Here is a 21,531-nt window from a genome sequence, read left to right as displayed (position 1 = left end):
ACCCGAAGAAATATGTCCTGAGAGGTAACACAAGGAGAGAGGACATAAATCACCTGAATACAGCTCACATAAAGGTTTATGTCACAAAATAGTTCACAAGTTGTACGAGGAGTCAAATTTTGAACGTAAATGACCTTGATGAAATGTAATTACAGTACACATTACCTATTAAATATACATCAAAGCAATTATTTAGGTAATATTATACCACCATTTCACTCCAAGTGTTGTGTGTAGTTCAACTCAAGATTGTTCATTTGTGCTTAATGTTTGTTTATGAACTGACTTGGAGATTCAAATATGAGCTTGAAATATTTATTTACAACAAGCTCCCTCACAGTAGTCAGCATCATATAAATATATCTACATTACAGCGCATTCACATTCTCATATGTTTTTGTTCACATTTTCTAGTTTGAGTTCATAGCTGATGTTGCAACATTGTAAATTCAAAATTGAAGAACAAAAGCCAAATAAATCAAAACAACCAATAATAAAACCCTATACAACAAAACTAAATTCTTAAGAGAAGAATAAACTCCATACAAAACCCATTCTATCATCTATCAATCTTATCATTTAATGATATAGTATCTTTGCAGTTAGTGAATCACTACCACACATCTGCCAATTTATCCTGTGAGCATTTATCCCCATCTGACCACTCAGTTTAGTTTAAATGTGACTGTTTTTCAAATTGCTTAAGGGCCACTAAAAACAAGAAGCAGTGAACATGCATAATTCAAAATGCCAACAATGCAGCTTTCCTATGTTGATACAGCACTTAAAATACAATCCCTGCTATCAGCCAAAACAAACAAGACAGGAGAAAAGGAATTCTTCAAAGCTGCTGATGCTAATAGAACCCTAAGAGGCTGCTCCCGTCCCTGTTGTTGATTCAGTCTGAAAAACAAGAACAGAAAGGAAAAAAAACAATATATTACTGACACTTGTTAATTCCTTAGCACTAGCCGATATAAATGTTGCAGTATGATTTCTAAAACGTTGAGTTTTAACACGTACCTTTCACTGTGAGTTTAGTGGCGCACTCTGCCCTTCCCAGAGGGTTCTCAGCGATGATCTTGTATTCTCCGGTGTCCTTGGGTCCGACCCTCAGGATGAGCATGGAACAAACCCCACAGGTGTTGGAGATGTAGTAGTTGGTGTTGGTGTTGAGGCTGATGTTGTTCCTGTACCATGTGACGTGGGGCGTGGGGTCCCCTCTCACAGCACAGCTCATGTAGCACTCGTAGCCCTCAGGAGCCGTGTGCTTTTTAAGTGGGACAAGAAACTTTGGAGGTCGCTCCAGATTGCAAGTCTTGGACTCGGGCATGTTCAGCAAAAACTTTTCTGGAAACAATACATTTAAAAGCAGGTTTAAATAAATGAGTGAGTACTTTAATGTGACGTTTTAACTTTATATAGGTATACAGTAGAGCTGTCCCCAACTAAGATTTTCTTTGGTCGACCAAGACTCAACTAAAACGTCTGAAAATCGACGAATCGAAATTTGAAACGCTTTTTTTTCACACAAAAAAAAACTTACAAACATTTTCACAATCTGACTCAATGTCTGCTGGACATTGCAGATTCAGCCGCTATTAGCGTATTAATAGTAAGTATCACCAGTCCTGTTGTAATCGAATGCCGATGGTATTTAATATCTCCTACAATGTACTACAAATTAAAAATATTGTTTGTTTAACATGCAAATCATCAGAGCGCGCTTATCACTGCCTGAACTTGCAGAATGCGAACTTACGTAGAAGCTGAGTGTGGAACGGTGCAACAGAGAAAGATTTTGTCTTGGCCAGAGAAGATAATAGTCATTCGATTTGGATCTTATAATAAGCATATTAATTTTTCAACCCAGCGCGTTAGCATGAGCGAAGTAGGGCTTGGCCAACTTACATTTTTCAGGTGGTAGGCTGCATCATATTCGATGTCAAACTATGCAAAATAAACCGTTGTTGGCAGAGTTTGCATTCAACGTTTTTTGAGTCACCCAGTACTTTGTTAATGTAAATGTACTTTAATGAAATGCTTCCATACCACATATTTCTTTGCCATTTTGACTAATAACACCGACAAATTAGGCTATGGCAGAGTTTGTAGTTCTGCAGCCAATTGTGCTCATGCCGTGTGCAAAATACCAAACCAAAACAAAGTGCAGATTAACGAAAGGGTAAATAGTAACACCTTTTCTTTTAAATTATATATTTTTAGAGTTGCTTTATTTGTCTTAAATAATATAATCTACAATTTCTGAAGAACATTTAGTTAATTCAGCAATGATGACACAAGCGGGAATCAGATCACACACTGCCATACGGCAGCTCGACTAAAAAAAATCTTAATCGACCAAGAGCATATCGACCAGAAAATTGACTAGTCGACTGAGTGGGGACAGCCCTAATATACAGTACCAGTCTAAGGTTTGCACACATTTTCCCATCAAATTTGACTGGTACGGTACATACACAGTATAATCACTACAAACATGAGCGTTACAGGTGAGGGGATATTTAGATTTACAGGAATTTAAGAATGAAAGAGATCTGTACTATTCAACAAACCTTTTTTGCCCGTGATTGACCACTTAGGTGACTCTGAGGGTTTGGAAGAACCCATGTCGTTCTTGGCGTAAACACGGAACTGGTAGTCTCTGCCCGGCATGATGTTGCAGGCAGTGAACTTGTTGTTGAAGATGTGGTCTGCCACCGTGTTCCACTGCCTCTTGTTGGAGTCTCTCTTGGACACCATGTAGTGCAGTCTGTCGTCTCTCTTCTCGTCTGGGGAGGGAGTCCAGGACACGGTCACGGTTCCAGGGACGTTCTCCTCAACCTCCACCGGGCCTGGAGGCTTCGGCTCATCTGCAAACCGTCACAAACACGTTCAAACCAATTGTCAGATATTACTGTGGACGAACGGATGTTTGAATAATTGTTACTTTGTTTACTGAATGACCAGAATAATTGTTACATTGTTTACTGAATGACCGGCTATAAAAAATAACAAATTCAAAGCAACTTCCAGCAATGTGCATGCAGAAAGTACAGCTCCTAACATTCCGTTGATCCTACCTGTGACTCTGATCTCAATGCTGAAGGTCTCTTGGCCGACAATGTTCTTGACCATGATGGTGTAGATTCCTGTGTCGCAGCGCTCAGCGGAGGGGATTAGCAGCTGAGAAGCACCTTCAGCGTTGCTGATAGTCACCCGCTTGGAGACTGGACCACTGTCCTTCAGCCAGTTGACCTCAGGCCAAGGAGAAGCCTGTGGAGATTAGTTCATTTATCTATATAGCTTACATTTTTATCCAAAGTTATCCAAAGGTGTTTTAACCTGCAACCTCTTTATCTGCAGTCAAACGCTCTAACCACTGAGCTATACTAATCCCTGAAGAATCTGCGCAATGTGCTGAAATGAAAACGATACCCGCAGTCAAGACGTTTTTCTGCATGTGTGGTAAATTAACGGGAAAAGAGTGAATTCTTATTTCCATGTGTTTTAACACCTACGCGGCTCTGACAGACTGGCTCAAAAGCACGAAGCGGTCAAACCTTACCTCAAAGTTGATGTTGAAGCGAGCTGAATTCCCAGCTCTCACCACCATGAAGCTCTTGATTTTGGCGTCAGTAAACCTTGGCCTGACTGGATTTGTAAAATGCAAAACAAGATTTTAGGGCAGAGACTCGGCACACAGTATTCATGTTTCCTTCTCTCAGAGTGATCATACGAGACGCAGCAGGGCGTGAGGACTCACCAGGAGGAGGCATGGCCAGGATGTAGTTGTCCAGTTCCTGGGGTTGCCCTTCCCCTCCATCGTTGGTGGCGATCACCCTCACCCAGTACATGGCCATGGACTTCAGGCCCTTCACTGTGAAGGACGTCATGGTGATGGCGTTGGAGTTACAGCGATCCCATTCAGGGTTCTCTGCTGGTCTGATCTCCACAAAGTAGCCCTTGGCCTCGTCCTCCACCCCTTCGATGTCCTTGGGCTTCGTCCAGGAGAGACACAAGGTGGTGTAGGTGGAGTCTGTCACTTTCAGGTCGATCACTTTACCGGGGGGCTCTGTAACGATGCATATCACAGGCATTGGTAGTTGGCATCTTTGTTTTGAAGACACTCCTTACAGAGAGTTATACGAAGTCAGTTGATTTGATAACAGTAAGATGATAAAACTGTAAAACAAAATTGTTTGGTATACCAATGACTGCAACTTACTTTTGGGGTCCCTGGCGAAAACAAACTCTGATGGGGTGCTGAATTCACCCGCTCCTGAATTGTTGATGGCTGACACACGGAACTCGTACTCCATGCCCTCAATCACGTCTTTCACACCAAAGGTCTTCCCTGTAAACAGACAGGGGGAAAGGACCAACTTGCAACAATTGTAAAAAAAAATATATATAACAGTCCCACTAGTGTGTATGCAAGTATATAGAGTTGCAGGGTAGATACAGGAGTGGGACTGCTCCCACCCTGGACACTCCCTGTTTCAGTCCCTCCCTCCGGCAGAAAGCTGGACCAAAACCTCAGGCCACACAAACAGTTTCTTCCCTTCCGCTGTCGGCCTCCTCAACAAGGCCAAGAGCTCACACTGACTGAAGGTCTTAAAAACTATTTACTTTTTGCACTACATTCTACTCCTGTAGTATTTGTATTTTATATTGTATTTTATATTGTAAATTGGCAACTTATATTTTACTTTATTGTATATTTTAATTGTATTCCACTTAGTATTGCTAGTTTATGTATCCTTAGTATAGTTAGACCACATATTTAAATTAAATTTAAGATTCCTATATGTTTACTGTATGCACCTTCCTGCCAAAGCAAATTCCTTGTCTGTGCAAACTTTCATGGCGAATAAATCCCTTTCTGATTCTGATTTTAATTCTGATCTGAGGAGTATTGATATTGTTAATAACCTTTGATAGGCTCGTCTGGTGGGTTGACAGGCCCCCACAGATTGCTGCCCTTCTTGCGTTTCTCCAGGTTGTACCCCAGGATGTTGGTACCTCCAGTGTTGGAGGGAGGAGACCAGGCCAGGTTGATGCAGTCCTTGAAGGCACTGACCACTTTGGGAACAGAAGGGGGTCCGGGGTAGGCTGACAACACAGAGAGTTGAGAGGTTTTTTAAAAATAGTTTTACTTCTATTTCCCTTTTCCCCTTAAAGCAGCGTTACAGAGGGCTTCTCTACGAGAAGAGCACCTAAACCAACCTGAACCCTTCAAGTCTTTGCGTTTTACCTTTCGTGCCCGCCTGAACGTCCTCTGTCTCCATTAACTCGCTGGTGCCCATCTCGGTTTCGACTCTGATGCGATAGCAGTACCTCCGGCCGTGGTCCACGTCGCTGTCCTTGTAGTGGGCATCTGCGCCTATCGGCCCCAGCTTCTTCCAGGTGTTGCGTCCGACTTGTTGGCGCTCCATAATGTAGTTGTCAATCTTACAGCCACCGGCGTCCTTCGGTCCTCTCCACTTGATGTCGATGCAGTTCTGAGACGCCTCAATGATCTCCAGAGGACCCATTGGAGGTGTGGGCTTGTCTTGAGGAAATACATTTGAATCACTATAAACTGTACTGTGCAAAGGTCCAAGTCTTAGGCTGACAATGAACATTGGAAACGGATCAGTACAATAAACCAACATAAAAGAACAGGGCTTCTCTTTTCCCTGCGAATTATAGTACATTTTTCTTGGGAATAATACTAACCTTACCCCGAGAATATCATTTTCCTGTGAATACAACTCACCAAGTATAATGAGCTGGGTGACAGCTTCTGTGGTGCCAAATTCATTCTTGATTTTGATCTTGACTTCTCCACTGTCTTTGCGCTGCAGCTTGTTGAGAAGCAGACGGCTCTGGCCTTCGGTGTGCTCAATCTTGATGTTTGACTCATCCGAAAGCTCCTCGCCCTCCAGGTACCACTGGATCTTAACTGGTTCGCGGCCCCCATAAGGCATCTTAAAAGTAGCTTTTTGACCCTTTTTGACAGTGATTGGAGCTACAAATTCCTTCAGTCCTTCAGAGTCAAATCTAGGTGGGTCTATGAAGAGAAACATAACTTAACTAAGTTACTACATGTTTTACCATGAGACAACTGAAACCACAGCAGTGGAAAGTGAGAAATTGGTAACATTACACTGAAGGATGAAAACGTACATTACAGTACATTTTTGATACGTCCAGTTAAATTGGTTTTATGTAATATATGTGGATTGTATGCAAATTTAAACAGAGGTTGTGACCTTCAACAACAATCGTTGATTCAGTCTTCCTTCCGTCTGCCTCAAAACGGTATGTCCCTGCATATTCCTCGGTCACTTTATGAATTTTCAGCTTATGGTAGGTTCCATCTTTGGAAATGGTAATGCCATCCGACGATTTGATCTACGACATAAACAGCATACATAACCACATGACACAAGCACATTCAAGTCTGGTATTTTAACATGCATCAAGACAGTGTAAACAGAACTGGGAAGTTGGTAGAAGTAAACATGTTATAAGTAACTCTATTTTGAGTTACCTGTAGACCATTTATAGATGCTCACACCATCAAGAAGCAGTACAATTTCTACGACCACTCTTCTGCTATTTAACAACTATTTAAGGATAGGATAAGCTGAAAGTACCTCTGATTTGATGTACTGTTTGTTCATAGTTTATCGAGTATGTATCGTATACCGATGGAATTTGCCAGTGTTACCCAGTGAGGTTGTCATCCTCACCTCTTCTCCGTCCTTGTACCAGACCCCCTCGCAGTCCTCACTGCTCAGCTTGCACACCAGCTCTGCCTCCTCACCCACATTGGCGCTGCAGTCTGCCAGACCACTGTGGAAGTGGACTCCAGGGTCTAGGAGGTTCACAAGACACACATTATCAGGTCCACTTCGTTGGGACGTCAGTGATGAACGCAGTATTTAAGGTATTCAAATATTTGCTGGAGACTTGAGTTGTAAATTAACATAAAAATATATATTTTCCACCCAGTCCATGCATGCATGTATGCAAGGCATACGATGCATGCTTGTAAATGTTTACGCTAACTTACCTTCGTTTTGGCCACTCAGACATGTGGTTGATGTATTTAGGAAAAAAAAACCTTAAATACATGCTCAAATGTGAAAACTGTTAGAAAGGCATTGTGTGAGTAATAGAGGCTGAAGCAAAAAATAATAATCTGCAGAAGACTTCGGTGTTGACAAATCATTTTCCCCGTTGTCAGTCCATGTTTTGGTTTGGGTATAAAGAGTTATTCCGTTTTTTTTGTTGTCTAATAGCCTTTCTGGTGGTAGCCGTTTCTGTCACTTGGACAATGTCTTTGGATGACAATAATAGCTGTACAGAACATATCTTCAGTAACTGAAAGTCCTGATGATTTTGGTGTCGTCACCAGGTGGTCTAAAAGCCGGCAAATGTGACATATCCCACATTTCCAATGACCAGTAGGTTACATCTTCAAAGTTTACCTGTCCAAATGTTTCTATTTCCATCCTGCAAAGGTTGATGCTCAGTTAGTTATTTCTAACCTTCACTTCTTTGAAGAATGTGACTTCTTTATTTATTATTCTATTTTTACCAATTTCGACCACCAAACTGTCATTCTCCAGTGTTTCTCAAGATTCTGTAAGCAAATCGATGTTGAAAGGTTGTGTGAGACCAAAGGTTTGTGAGGTGTTGCACCCTGACAACAGAGGGAAAGGGTCACGTTTCATCGCAGCCTAAGATCTTCCTCAGAGAAGTGGTCTGTAAAATGACTTGCCTGGGGAAAAAAACAAGACATCTGATTTGACTAAAGTAGCAGTTCCAAAAGGCTTAACTTTGACTTGACTTGTTCAGAGAAAATATACATTTTGTGTCAAAGTAACTTGAGGACTCGAAAAACTTGACTTGATTTCTTCGTTCCTGTGGACTGGGACTGGAGGCATGTGACTTGTAAGACTCTGACTTGGTCTTCCCTTCAAATTGCGTCAAGATGTCACCATGATTCAGCTTTTATTTATTACATTTTTACATTTGTTTTTGACAAAGCAGGACGTTTTCCCTCTTCGCGTGTCTTCCAAATAGTTCCATAAGCACTGGCAGTTGATCCTTACATTGAATACGATAGATTTACATGTAAGCGGGTTGACAAGACAAACAAGATCACAAATGCACACAAACAGACGTTTAGTAAACAACAAGGAGCAACAAAAGACACTTCTACCTGTTATTAGATCCTTAACCTGCTGGAGCTGATCAGTGACTTACAGGACATACAGTACTGTGCAAAAGTCTTGGGCACAAAAAATATATATACTAAAAAGTTACGAAAATATATTTTAAGACATAATGAAATTAAAGGCCTAAACCAAAAAATGATCAACGTTTATTTTTTTATTATTCTTAGGTGCCTAAGACTTTTGCACAGTACTGTACAAGTTCTGGAGCTTCCTACGAAGTTGTATACAAAGTTTTAACACCTAATATTCACTTAATCTTTCACTCTTTAAAAGTGAATCTAGCATTTGGAGTATCTAACATTTGGGCTCTAAAATTATGAATAATGTCATTAGAGGATATGGCTCTTGTTAGTTAGTATAGAGTTAAGATAACGTACCTACCTAGTCAAGATACCTAAAAGTTAACAAAAAGGTGAGCTACTTTGGGCTTAAATTAAACATTCTGTAAAGTGATCACATGATCACAAGCCCTTCCCCCCACTCTCTCTCCCCCCCAAACCACTGGAAAAAGCCATTTCTTTCATCAAATGACTTTTCTCCTTGGCCGTGCATCCCATGCAGCAGTCGATGCAGTATCCATTATCTTACCACCAAGCTTGTCCGGGAGCAAAGGGCCTTGCCTTGTTCGGCCTGAACGCTTGCCAGCTCCCGCTGCCTCAGCTGTTGGCTCTGCTGACATAACGCTGCCTGCTGGTCCAGCCAAACCAACACCCTGTTCTCTTTTTCTGATACACGCGCTTGAATTTGTGGGGTTTTCTTCTGTATTTGTTTTTCCTAGTGATGGTTTTCATAAGAACCATCGGTTATCAAACATCAAAACCTTATTGATGAATGTTGGATAAGCCTTTCAAAGGACAGTCATTAAAACGCTAGACAATGTTGGTGACAGTACCAACACCTGCGATGGCAACAGGAACAAGAGAAATCAAGGATTTCACAAACAACAGTTTGAACACAAAAGGGGTGGTTAAGGGATTGTCAAGCTGTAACCAACTCAAGTATTGTGAAGATTTACAGTTGATAGCTTACGTGTAATTAAAAACTAAACAATACGTAGTGAGCTAGAGTCTGTGAAAGTAAAGTACACACTAATTACCACCTCAAGCCCTTCATCATCGAGGTTCTTCCAGCACAAAGTTTTCACATACTTGAATAAGTTTGCTAGCCAATACCTATAACCATAGTTGTGGTAACTCCCCTCTTTTAACAAACATTCACACGTGTGAAAACACAAGGCATGATCACGTGAAGTCTATTGACACACATGAAGGCACACACGTGTGAAAACAAGGCAAGATCACGTGAAGTCTGTTGACACACATGAAGGCACACACACGCTCCATACAAAACACAAATACAAAACCATATTTGTATTTCAAAGAGTGGCTGTCATGTTATGTACATGCTACGTACTGTACATTACGTTAAGATTTTCTAAAATGGCTTTAACTATGTACACATTATTTTGTTATTGTATATTAATATGTCAAGTTATACTATTCTTTTAGTCCAATTGACAGTTAATCTAATCACAAACCAAAAACGATATGTAGGCCTGCATACTATATGTGTGAATTCAACGGGAGTGGTTAACTCAATTTTTAAGGGGCTGGGATGACATCATGTAAATATTTCTTAAGTGCAGTTTTAGTTCGAATAAGGAGGACACTGCTTCCAAAAAAGTGCACAAAATATTACTTTGATCAGTATCTTTTGGGTTTTTGCCCAAAGTCATTTCTTGTCAAATGACTTTGAAAGATAACAAACCTTTTTTCTCTCTTTTTTGACCATGCACGTTCATCCAAGGAAACATTTGCGTTCTCTTACCAACTGTCTCTTCCTTTAGCAGTGGACCCTCCTTTTTACGACGTGAAGATTTCCCCTTTTTCTCATTTACATCCTCGGATGTTTCGTCATCATCATAATTAGATTCTCCTATTGGTGATATTCATATCATATTGATATCAGACAAAAAGCAGTCGTTTTCACCTTCTGTATTCTCATTCACTTGAATGAGCCAAAGATAAATGTGAGTTTATAGAGGGTTCAAAGGGTGTCAAAGGCTGTGATTTATGTGTATGGAGGAATTTTGTGGCCTCATTTGTCTTAGTGCAACGCCCAATCTGGAATTGCTGAACAAGACCCGTAGCATTGGATCTCATCACGCCTCAGAGGGGCATGATGAGATAACCGACACACAAGTGGTGAGCTACTGGGGAAGATTCCTCAACTTCAGGTTGGGCTACAGATCAGCATGTGTTTGGATCATTGAGTTTTAAGGGAACAAAAAAAGGCATTGACAATGATGTAGGAAACAACACCGACAAAGGTTGCAGACTGTTAAAAGCAAGAAAACAATGACCGTTTTGGTGGCTGTACACTGACAGACTGGAAGCAGAACGGTATAATGGACACACATTAAGGACTTAATCAGCTAGTATTAAGTGTAATTACTAGATGACAATATATCACAACATTTGGAACAATATCAGTGAAGCAACAGTAACATATGTGTTTGACGGTAGCTTAAATGCAGTATTCACTGACTCAGATGAGTAATGAATATTGCAGATAAAGTATTGTATTTTCTGTTTTGTTCCAAGTCTTGTGTGAATTGAAAAATCAACAGTTTGGGTACTAATTAGTCTACTAATTAAACTAGTTTCCCATCATTTTAGGTTGTGTTACGGATGTTAACTTAGATATGAACCCAAGCCAAAAATGGAAAAAAGGATTTAAAACCTCAATATTTTAATTACTACTAGATAAATGATAATGTAAACAACTTCTTTACCAAACACATTTCTTACCTACGACGGTGTCAGGGATGAGAGGACCGTCCCTCACGCGCTTCTTTTTCCCCACGACCACTTCCTCTTCCTCGTCGTCTTCCTCTACCTCCACCTCCACCTCTACTTCCACCATCCCATCAGCTCCAGCCTGCCCTGCAGCTCCGCCCTCAGCTGCTCCATCTGCACCTGCACCTGCACTTCCATCTGCGGCTGGAGCCACCATCTTCTTCACCATCTTCTTGGTCGTTTTCTTCTTCTTTGGTGCCGCGTCAGCAGAGGCAGCACCAGCCCCGGCCCCGTCCCCGGCCCCAGCCTTGGCTGCATCTCTAGCAGCTTTAGCAGCAGCTCTGGCTGCCTCTGCCTCCGCGTTGGCAGCTGCCTCAGCTGCCTCCCTGTCGGCCTGGGCCTTCTTAGCTGCCAGCATGGCTGCCTCCATGTCCTTCTTGTACTTTTCCTGTTGCTCCTGGGCAATCTTCTCCAGATCCAGGTCACTCGCTCCAGCCATCGTCGTTTTGCGTTCCTTTTTTTTGCCTTTCGTTTCAGGGTTTTTGTCGGCTGAGGCGTGGGAGGAGAATTGTGAAATTAAAGCAGTTTCGCACAAATAGGCTTTGGTATTTTGAATAGAAAGTATAAATATTTTACTAAGGCCACATTCAAAGGAAGATGAAGGAGTGCTCCATCATCTTATTTTCCCCCTCACTTACCTTCAACAATAAGCCAGGCATTGCACGACTTGATGCCTGCCACAGCTGCATAGATACCAGAGTCCAAAGGCAAGCAATCCTTCACCAGCAGTTTGTGAATCAGCTTGTCCTCAGAAACAGTGATTTCAAACTTCTCATCGTTCTGCAGAGGGCTGTTTTTCCCCATCCACGTAATCTCGTTCAACGGTACGGTCAAAACGCACTGGAAGAGAGCGTCTTGCCTCTCCTCCGCCTTCACTTCCTGTATTTTGACAGCAAACTCAACAGGGGGAACTGAAAAGTGGATGAGTGTGGGAAAATACAGATGTATTAGCTCAACTCTAGTTAATTCATTGTAATTAGAAGTACCATCTTCCTTAAACGTTACTCCACACACACATGCACACAACACAGTATTGTTGACTTTGACTTGGTCAAACCCTCAATGGTCCTCACTTTTGAAGTCAGTAGAGAAGACAGGGACTCCCTCCACGTCCACCTGGTAAAGACCTGCATCCGCCGGGTCCAGATTCTTGATTGTAAAGATGTATTTCTTGCCAACTTGTTTCAAGTTGTGTTTCTGCTCCAGATCCAGTTCTTTGGTGTAAGGAACCATGACACCGTCCTAAAGGGACATTTAGTCATTTTAGCAGACGCTCTTATCCAGAGCGACTTACAGTAAGTACAGGGACATTCCCCCCGAGGCAAGTCGGGTGAAGTGCCTCGCCCAAGGACACAACGTCATTTGGCACAGCCGGGAATCAAACTGGCAACCTTCAGATTACTAGCCTGATTCCCTAACCGCTCAGCCATCTGTCTCAGTCTGTGGGACAGAGACTAACATGATCAGATACATTTTGTTGTGCTTGGTCATGACACATTTAGCTGTCAAAATTAACCTGTACAAAGATAATCTCGAAGACAGCATATGATCAGTGTTTTGTGAGTAGGGGGGTTGAGATCAGGGTTACATGGCGGGTTTGACGGGGTCAGTTTGTGTCTCCTCACTTTGTAAAGAAAGATCCTGCTGCTTGGATCCTTCAGGTCCATGTCGATCTCAAAGGATGCAGAATCTTCAGCCGAGACTGTAATGGGTTTCAGCTTACCGATCTTTTCAACAAACTTGGGAGGAATAAAATAAGGTACACATACATAAATGCAATAAAACACCTGCATAACATTTCAAAAAGTAAGAAGATTTACATTGGGCTGTACACTAATCACTTATCCAGGTGTGATTTTTGTATAGTGAAAACCAAACATTTAATTACACTATACAACTATAGAAAGAGTTCTACACTATACAACTATAGAAAGAGTTCCCAATTGACTTCATCAGAACTTTCCACGCACTCATTTCCAGGCAAATTCGATACCCTAAAAAGGTTTGTCTGCATCCTACCTGCGCTATCTCCTCCTCTCTCTCTTTTTTCATCTCCTTCAGTCTCTTCAACATGCCACGGAAGTCAGTGATGCCGTATTCAATGCAGATGCTCTCGTAGTCCTTCTTGTCTGCGCTGAGCAGAATCTCCCAGACCTTCTCGTCTGTCTCCATCGGTTTCTCCTCACGACTTCCATCCCTGCAGGTTGTAAACACACCTGATGACAATGTGCCCGCCTTGCCAGTGATTGTAATGGCACCACTGGAATACATTTTCCATTTAGTGGCTGAGACAGCACTTTGTGGAGTACTCTGTGTCACAGTGACAGATAAATGACTTCTATGTTATTCACTTCTGAATGACTAGTGGTTCCTACCGTTTCTTCAACATTTTCTTGAACTGTAAAGGCTCCACAGAAGCTGGTGGAAAGTAACATCAAGCTGAATAAATGTTGGTTTCTCTTTAAAGTTTTTACCACACAGGTTCATTAAGAACATATTTATATTGATATAAACGTCCTGGCAGAAGAAAAATGTTGTCTTGTTTTGGACAAACACAATACCTTCTTCTGACTTTTTCATTTCCTTCTTTTTTTTGAATCCAACTGCAAAAAAAGGTTAACCATGTATCAGTTTCAGTGTAAAACTATTTGATTCATTTCTTCATCTCGCTCGGATTAAAAATGTTGCTTCACTCATTCGAACCCACCTTCAATAATATTCAAGACGACGGTACAAACAGCTTTTCCATATTCATTCGTAGCAAAGCATTTATATGTATCTGCTTCGTCTGAAGAGACATCAGGGATCTACACACACAACAAGCAGCAGAATACACATCCATTAGTCCCGCACTGAACAGCTCATATTGATTCAAATCTTCCTCCCTAGTCCGTCCAATCAGGGTCCCTCATCCTTGTGTCTTCCTGTGATCTGTGTTTACCTCAAGCGTGTGTTCATGGGACACATCGTCATATTTGTTCTGGAACTTCTCCTTGTCTGTGATTTCTCCACTAGCTCTGCTCCATGTCACCACTGGTTGAGGGTCCCCGATCACGATAGCTTTGAAGATAGCTAATTTACCTGGAGTGGGAGGAAAGATTGTGCTTGTATGCAATGCGTGGAGAACAAGACGTTCTGTGTTACTTGACGTGTCAGGTTTAATAGTATATAGTACATTAGAACATCAGAACCAGGGCAAGACTGTTTGTGGTGTTTATATATAATACAACTGTATGATTGAGTCTCATCCTTTACATATTCCTCAGCATGTCATTGTGCTCCAAAACTGTCATAAAGAAAGCCTACCTGTGGCATTCTTTTTGACAAGACTGTGACTTTCAGGAGGGCATCAAAGTTGGCCTGCTTTACTTTGGCAGCGCAGGAGCTAGCGCACGTGAAAAGAACACTTAATCTAATCTAAGAACTAGTTTCTTCCCATTGCAAGGAAGTTATTTTTTTCCTTGGTTCATATAAGGACCTGGAAGGCACATGGGCGTGGTGTGGTCGGTCTTCATAATCGTAAATTATGTAGTCCTGCTCTTAACATCCATGACATATGTGGAAGGCGATCTGAGCCATCTGGAAGGTTTACATTTCCCATCCTTCAGGCCACCTGTCACGTGTACAGCTCAGGGGCCAGAGCCGGGAACTTGAAAAGGCATCAATCACCTGGCAGGGGCGTGAAGCCAGCCTGTCTGTCTGCCTTTTCCTCTACAGCCTGTCTGCCTTTTCCTCTACAGCCTGTCTGCCTTTTCCTCTACAGCCTGTCTGTCTGCCTTTTCCTCTACAGCTTGTCTGTCTACCTTTTCCTCCACAGCCTGTCTGTCTGCCTTTTCCTCCACAGCCTGTCTGTCTGCCTTTTCTTCCACAGCCTGTCTGTCTGCCATTTCCTCCATTGTCTATAAGCTCTGCCCTCAGCAGGTGTGCTACCCCGGGGTGTGACTGGAGCCCATGCTCTCTCATTTGAAGCAACTTAAAACTCACACAATACTGTGCAAAAGTCTTAGGCACTCAAGACTTTTCCATTAATTTGTTTCAGATATATATATCTTTTTGTCCCCTGTATTTGTGTAAAAGTAGAGTGTTTAGAATTGTGGTCTCTTAAATCTTTGTGTTTTAATTTAAATGCATTTTTTCCTACTGAATTTTTTTTCTGTGTTTCTATGTGCCTGAGACCTTTGCACAGTACTGTAACGCCTCTCTGAGGTAGGACACTCGTGCAGAGAGAGCTAACAAAAAACAAAAAGTGGATTCTCTGGAAGATGTGTTGTATAGGAACTGTGCTGCGTATTTGTTTAATTTCTTTGATTATTAGTTGATTTATTGATGTGGAGATGGGGTGGTGATAAGACTGTGGTTGCGGTGCTGTGCTCACCCTCCTGGATGGTGAGAGCGATGGGCTTGCGGGTGAAGTCAGGGTGGCTCTTCCCCTCTGGGATCTCCTCCACATACTGGGTGATCATCACCCCAGGGACTTTGGAGCGCTTCTTGATTCCTGGTTTGACAACAAAACTAAATGAGACAGCACAGAGTACAGTGATGTTTGTTCATGCATAATTATGATTTTTTAACGATATTTGATTTCTCTATTGGTTTTGAGGTTATACTATTCTAACCTGATACTGGTCAAATATATATTTTTACTAAAATACTAGTTAAATTCCACTGGTTTAAAATACGGCACCACTTAGAATGCAGTCAGAAAAGCTGCATTCTAAGTTTTACCTGTTCATCTTCAGATTGGAATAAAACCACACAATTATAAATATAGCATGACTTAATTTAACAATAACTCTTACTTTTTAAATTATATTTAAGACTCATTGTATCTTCTTGATTTTATGCGATTTTGATTCAACACTTCAGGACTCATACTGTTAGAGATCCTCCTACTGTACATAACGCAGTCCCAAAAGTCTAATCACTATTTCTAATTTGTGTTTCTGTTTCTTAATCGAGCAACTGAACACGTGAGAACATAAGGTGTCAGGTTGTGCGTTGAACAGTAACACCCTGCTCATAGAGGGCCTGGTCTCTCATCTCTTTAACATCTGGAAGAAATGGACTAACTCAATGAAACAATAGTAAAACAAACAATTAACACAAATATATTAAACAAGGAGCACTTCCTAGTTTTATAGTCAGGGCCCTCCAGAAACGGGTGTACTTTGTTTGGACAAAAAAAGCACTTCCAACGTCACAACCCTGCGCATTCGTTGTGGCGTCGCAAGTGTATCCGTCCAACTGTACGACCTGACCGGACCGAACACAGACACATGCGAGGAGGGAAACCATGAAGCATGCTTGGGTTCAACCAACGTACCGACGAGAACATGGACAGTAACAAGGACAATTAAGTTGCTGATGTTGCTTCTCTTTCTTCTGAAATACTGTACCTTTCTCTTCGGTCAGCCCCCCCTCTGCACCTCCTACTATGTAAGCAGCATGACAGTGGGAGAGGGAACAGCACAGGAGAAGGTTAATCCTGACAGAACTACCACAGGGTCTGAGGAACTTTGAGGGGATTGTGGACTAAACACATCTAACACACAGACAGGGGAGATAACACACAACCTGGGTAGAGCCAACATTCAAAGAGGTTTCAGAAGATTACTTCAATGGGATTACTTGGAGAAATGCAATGATTTGTGACGTTTTTACACCAGACTGGAGTCTGCACTTAGTCTTGATCTTGATCTTGTTGTTGTCTTCATGTTCCCACAGTAGACGGACCAAGTGTTTAGTGTTCTTCGTTTAAAAATGTTCACCAGAAGCAGATCTAAAGAGACCCTTTTTCCTTTTCCTTCACTGTTGAAAATCACCAGTGACTCTATGTTCTTGACGTTCCTGGATGATTTGTGTTCTTCTGGCTTATTGTCCTCGGTTTATAGACTTGTGATTCTCTTGAATCACTGAAGGATCATTCTGTCCTTCAGTCTTCGACCTCTTGTGTTGATCCGTTTCTTTTGCACAAAAACATTGTGTTGACGTACTGCTCATTGTAAAGTTGATGTGAATGTTCTCGTGTGCGTGCATTTCCGATTCAGTGTCAATCGATGGTGGTGTTTCCAAATTCCTTCTATCGTGGGCGGCTGCAATGTGACCTGAGGAGAAAAGCGTCACGCTGTTTGCTACAGGACTTACCCCCCTGCCCGGAGGCAGTCTGATCGGTGACCTTCGACTTCTTCCACATCCTGGATGGGTCTCAAGCTCTCTAGATTCAGATCTGCAACAGCAGAAACAGACATCAGTAAGCTACCGAGAGAATAACTTGTTTATTAAACAACTTTTGAACTTTAAGGACACTAAAGAATTACTCACTGACCTTGTTTTATTTTGTTATTGTGATCAAATATCGCTCAACCATATATTGCTTATATATGCTTATATATGAACTTATAGACTCCTTAAGAGATGCTGGTTCATATACTGAAGGACATGTAAACGGTTAATGTCACCAGACAGTCACCGTAACCTTCATTTCTTTATTTATGTCATATTATATTGAATTATAATGAAGATGGCTTCACCACACCGCCAGGAGCTGCTCACCTCAGTGCTTCAACTGCAACTAAGCTTAATGATGCTGTGAATTACAACCCAACTGTCTGGTCTTGCTACCCACACAGCCTAATTAGTGTCCTTGTGTCCAGTAGCTGAATGTCTACCTAGTAATGGGGGTTCTGAATGTGTTGATTTAGTCAGATACATGTTGAGGTCTGTTCCGGACTGGGATGCGTGTTATCGAGTGGTGTTGAGTGTTGACACACCATCTCATCCAGAGGCTTGTTACTGAGGGTACATTAACTCAAGGTACGTTTGGATACAGATATTTTTTCACATAACAGCAATAAGCTAAAGGTAAATTTGGTTTCCCTTTGGACTGATTTGGATGTATCACATGAGGGTAATGATCTGAATATATATATTTGGATTTGTTTTCACGTGAAGGTAATCTACACTGTGATTGTAAAGTTAGGATTCCCAGGGGTCATAAGATACTTGCTGGGCTCCTACATGTGTGCTAGCCCCCCGACACATGTGATAGGTCACGCCCTCCTGCTAATGGGTTTTATATTTTCTTTGTGTCGTAAAATGTGACCTCCTGGCTGATCTGCAGTTTCTGATTGGTTGGAGGAACACTCAGGGCGGAGACGGGGCTGATTCTTATCCACTACTTCACAAACTGAGTTTCAGAAACTTAAGACTCGGTGTAAAGAAAAGACTTGAGGTGAGTTCTGTTTGCGCTTGTCTCTGTGTCTGGTCGTGGTGTTTGCGCTTGTCCCTCTGTCTGGTCGTGGTGTTTGCGCTTGTCCCTCTGTCTGGTCGTGGTGTTGGCTTGGTGCATGTTTGTGTTGTGTCGCTTTAAGACACACAAGATATTCAGTAGCTCGCGACCGGACAATGCACAGTGTTCATAGCTGCAGACTGGGAAGGGTGTAGCTAAGGGTGTACAACACCACCGTGTTGTCTTAAGAACATGTTGTAGTCATGTTGCCTCTCTCACACCAATCTGCACATTGAATATCATGTGGACCTCATTTGCTCATCCCATCACCTGAGGACTGTAGTTGTTACTTGCAGTATTTATTTTCTTATATCCTAGTGAATACAGATGATGGTATAGTGTTGATGCTGTAGTGTTTTTTTTTATTGAGTAATACGTACTCCAAGACCAACAACTTTCTCACTTCAAGGGAGTTTACTACATTAAGGTTTGGGACCTTGAAAAACTTCAGAGTTTGACTGAATATACTTGAGATCGTCTTGACTTGTTCAGGTTTGATTGCCTAGTTTGTCCTTGGAGTTGGCCCACCCGCAGTTAAACCCACAACCAACAACCATCACTTCTGGGATAGAGCTCTTTATTTTTAGTCCTGTGCAGACCCGCTGTATCCCTCACCACCAGGCCGGGCAGGACCCGGGACGGGGACCACACTCCTGCTGAGGTTTGAAAACGAATGACCAGGAGAGCAAAACAACCTGTAACTGGAGCCGTCTGGATAGGAGGGACTTTACAGGAAACCTCACCTAGCCCCTCCACACACCCTTACACACACACATTACATTAGTTTTAAAGGAACAACTAATAACCTCATTACATTCCCAGTTCGCAGACAAGTGTTGCTTAATTTAGAGAGCAGCTTCTGTGTCCAGGTCACTGCATGTTGGGTGTAAACTGACTGTTGATGGAGGCCTGTCTGTATGCCGTGTGCTGTCCTAATGGCTGTTCCTCACCTGTTTCTCTGATAAGTGTTGCAGAAAACGAACCGTTCTCTGTCGCGGTGGGGCATGCAAGCCACGCATGAAGTTTCACAACGTTGTGACATGCTGGCAGCATGTGGCAAACATACCAGCACCTCAACTGACACTCTTTACACCTGCATGCTGGCAGAACTACCATGGTACCCATCCTCAGAAGGTATCATTATTAATACTGTTATGAATGTTCTGCTTTTGTAATTATGTTGTGTTTTATTGTGATGTTCATTTTATATATAAAAAGATGTGAAAGCCCTTTGAGGGTGGGCTGGCTCTACAGTGTCGTCCACAGTTTCCTCAGTGTGAGAGGCTTGAGAAGGCTGAGTGCTAACAAAGACCTCCAGGGTCCAGTTACAGTGTCCCAGAAACCCAGCAAAGGACCATCCGTTTGAGGTGCGGAGATCAGCTCCATGATCAATCAGCCAGCTTGACAGTGTGCTGAATTCACTCTGAGAGTTCTCTCACAGGGCCAAACAGCCCACACACACACTTACAATAGTCAAAGACAGGTTGGAGAGATTGAACCATCCACCGCTATGGACGAATGTGCCAATGGCTGTGTAATCTTCAAATGGCATCTGGTGGTTCTCAAATGTCTGTCACTGGGATTTGTCATACCTACCCTGGTCACAGCTGTGAACTGGGTGGAACACTGGCTGCAACTTCAGATATATAACTCACACAAAGCCGTCCATGATGACAAGGCCTTTTGGTGTCAAACGAGCGCTAAGACCTCTGGTTGAAATGCCTCGTGGATTTGTCCATTCTTCTCAATTAAGAGGCTGACGTGCCGATGCCTCCCCAAAAAATGGGGAGCGTGCTTTACCTACCTCATGAAGTGCAATGCTAAGGACATCAGTTTTCTTTATTATTTACACAGTGGGTATTTATTTGTCTTTGACCTAACCCGTGTTAGTGCAGTATGTCTGATCTGCTTCTAAGTCATAACTTCAAACCATTGCATTCTTGTTGCCTTCTATGTTATTTTTTCACACACACAGCCCACACACATACAGTACTATACATACACAAAGAATGAAACGTTTTCACCCAAACAACAATAGCAACAACCACAATGCCCACACAACCTGAAGGACGTGTGATGACTCGTTTTCTGGGAAAGCAGTCCACACCCGCTGTGTTCACCCCTCAATCTTGGGCTGCATATTGATCTGACACCTTCATCTATAGTTAGCTTTCACCCTGCAACCTCTCGACTCTGACCCCAGGACTGTGTCCTGCTCCACAGATTCCAAATCGTGAAATTCAAACTGAGAACACGCTTGCTTACCAAAATGATTATACACACCACCACCACCAAATCAGCTATGCTTCCATGTAACATAAACCCGTTAAAATTGTACTGAATGCAAGCCACGCATGCAAGTCCAGAGCAATCTTAATATGGTATTCTGAAACCCGAGTGGATGAAATAGCAGGACATGTAAAAGTTTAGGATCAGAAAAAGAAAAGCAATGTTTAGGATCCCTGGCTTCTGTTGATGAACCAGGAAGAACCAATGAAATGTTTCACCTGTGTCTTCGTATTTTAATAACCACAATAAACCCAGTGGCCTCTCAAGCAGCTGATACGAATCGTTCACGGCAACGTAATTACAACGCTTCCAAGACCCAATAACGGGATCCTGGAATGTCCACAATGTTATGACCTTGCCTCAGTCACACAACAGAATATCAATACCGACACGATATAAAGCATATGTGGTTTATGGCTTGTTCACCGTCACTGTGTCTTGTGTGGGACCCCTGTGAGAGAAGAGAGAACCTACCTGGTCTGTCTGTCCTCCTGGTTCTCAGCCCTGATCCTTCCAACGACGTCTGGGGATACGTGCAGATATTTGAGTGGGCTCTCCAGAGTGTGCTGGGTAATAAATCCCCTCAGCGACGCGCTCCTCTTTATGCTCCACTGCTGCCCAGACGCTGAGACTGCCAAAAGCACTTTAGACTCTCTTTGTATTTGGGTTGAGGAGCAAGTCCAAAGACCCCTTGGTTGGTTGGTTGGGGAGAGGGGGGGGGGCACACATGAAGACTGTGTCAAGAAAGGAGTCTTAACAATTTCTTTTTCCCGTCTTGATGTGTGTTCTTATGATCCCTCAGGTTGACATGTATGTGTTTGATGGGAAAGGGCTTATTTATATTTTATCTTGCACCATGAAA

The 21,531-nt window shown here is 42.4% G+C and overlaps 1 protein-coding gene across 3 annotated transcripts; it reads right to left on the bottom strand.

Moving 5' to 3' along the window:
* Nucleotides 1-301: 301 nt before the first annotated feature.
* On the bottom strand, nt 302-21,294 carry igfn1.1 (immunoglobulin like and fibronectin type III domain containing 1, tandem duplicate 1). 3 transcript variants are annotated; one of them, XM_084705122.1, is made up of 26 exons: nt 21,144-21,294; nt 17,237-17,318; nt 16,489-16,524; nt 15,468-15,587; nt 14,034-14,173; nt 13,800-13,899; nt 13,654-13,695; nt 13,468-13,510; nt 13,112-13,289; nt 12,718-12,831; nt 12,166-12,334; nt 11,731-12,003; nt 11,045-11,581; nt 10,062-10,169; nt 6,741-6,865; nt 6,258-6,399; nt 5,762-6,055; nt 5,258-5,554; nt 4,936-5,115; nt 4,229-4,357; nt 3,767-4,075; nt 3,569-3,654; nt 3,084-3,276; nt 2,577-2,873; nt 1,024-1,350; nt 302-903 (listed from the first exon to the last, which is right to left on the bottom strand). In XM_084705122.1, the coding sequence occupies exons 2-26, from the start codon at nt 17,283-17,285 to the stop codon at nt 899-901; spliced, it is 4,293 nt and encodes a 1,430-aa protein (XP_084561248.1). In that variant the 5' UTR covers nt 17,286-17,318; nt 21,144-21,294; the 3' UTR covers nt 302-898. The 3 variants fall into 3 exon arrangements, with proteins under 3 accessions (XP_084561248.1, XP_084561250.1, XP_084561249.1); XM_084705124.1 differs by lacking the exon at nt 10,062-10,169; XM_084705123.1 differs by lacking the exon at nt 16,489-16,524.
* Between the last annotated feature and the right edge of the window lie 237 nt (nt 21,295-21,531).

This window comes from Hypomesus nipponensis, chromosome 9 (assembly GCF_054491055.1).
Source record: "Hypomesus nipponensis isolate SF chromosome 9, ASM5449105v1, whole genome shotgun sequence".
Taxonomy (NCBI): Eukaryota; Metazoa; Chordata; class Actinopteri; order Osmeriformes; family Osmeridae; genus Hypomesus; species Hypomesus nipponensis.
Note: the sequence above shows the minus strand (reverse complement) of the source record. Positions and strands in the feature narration are given on the sequence as shown.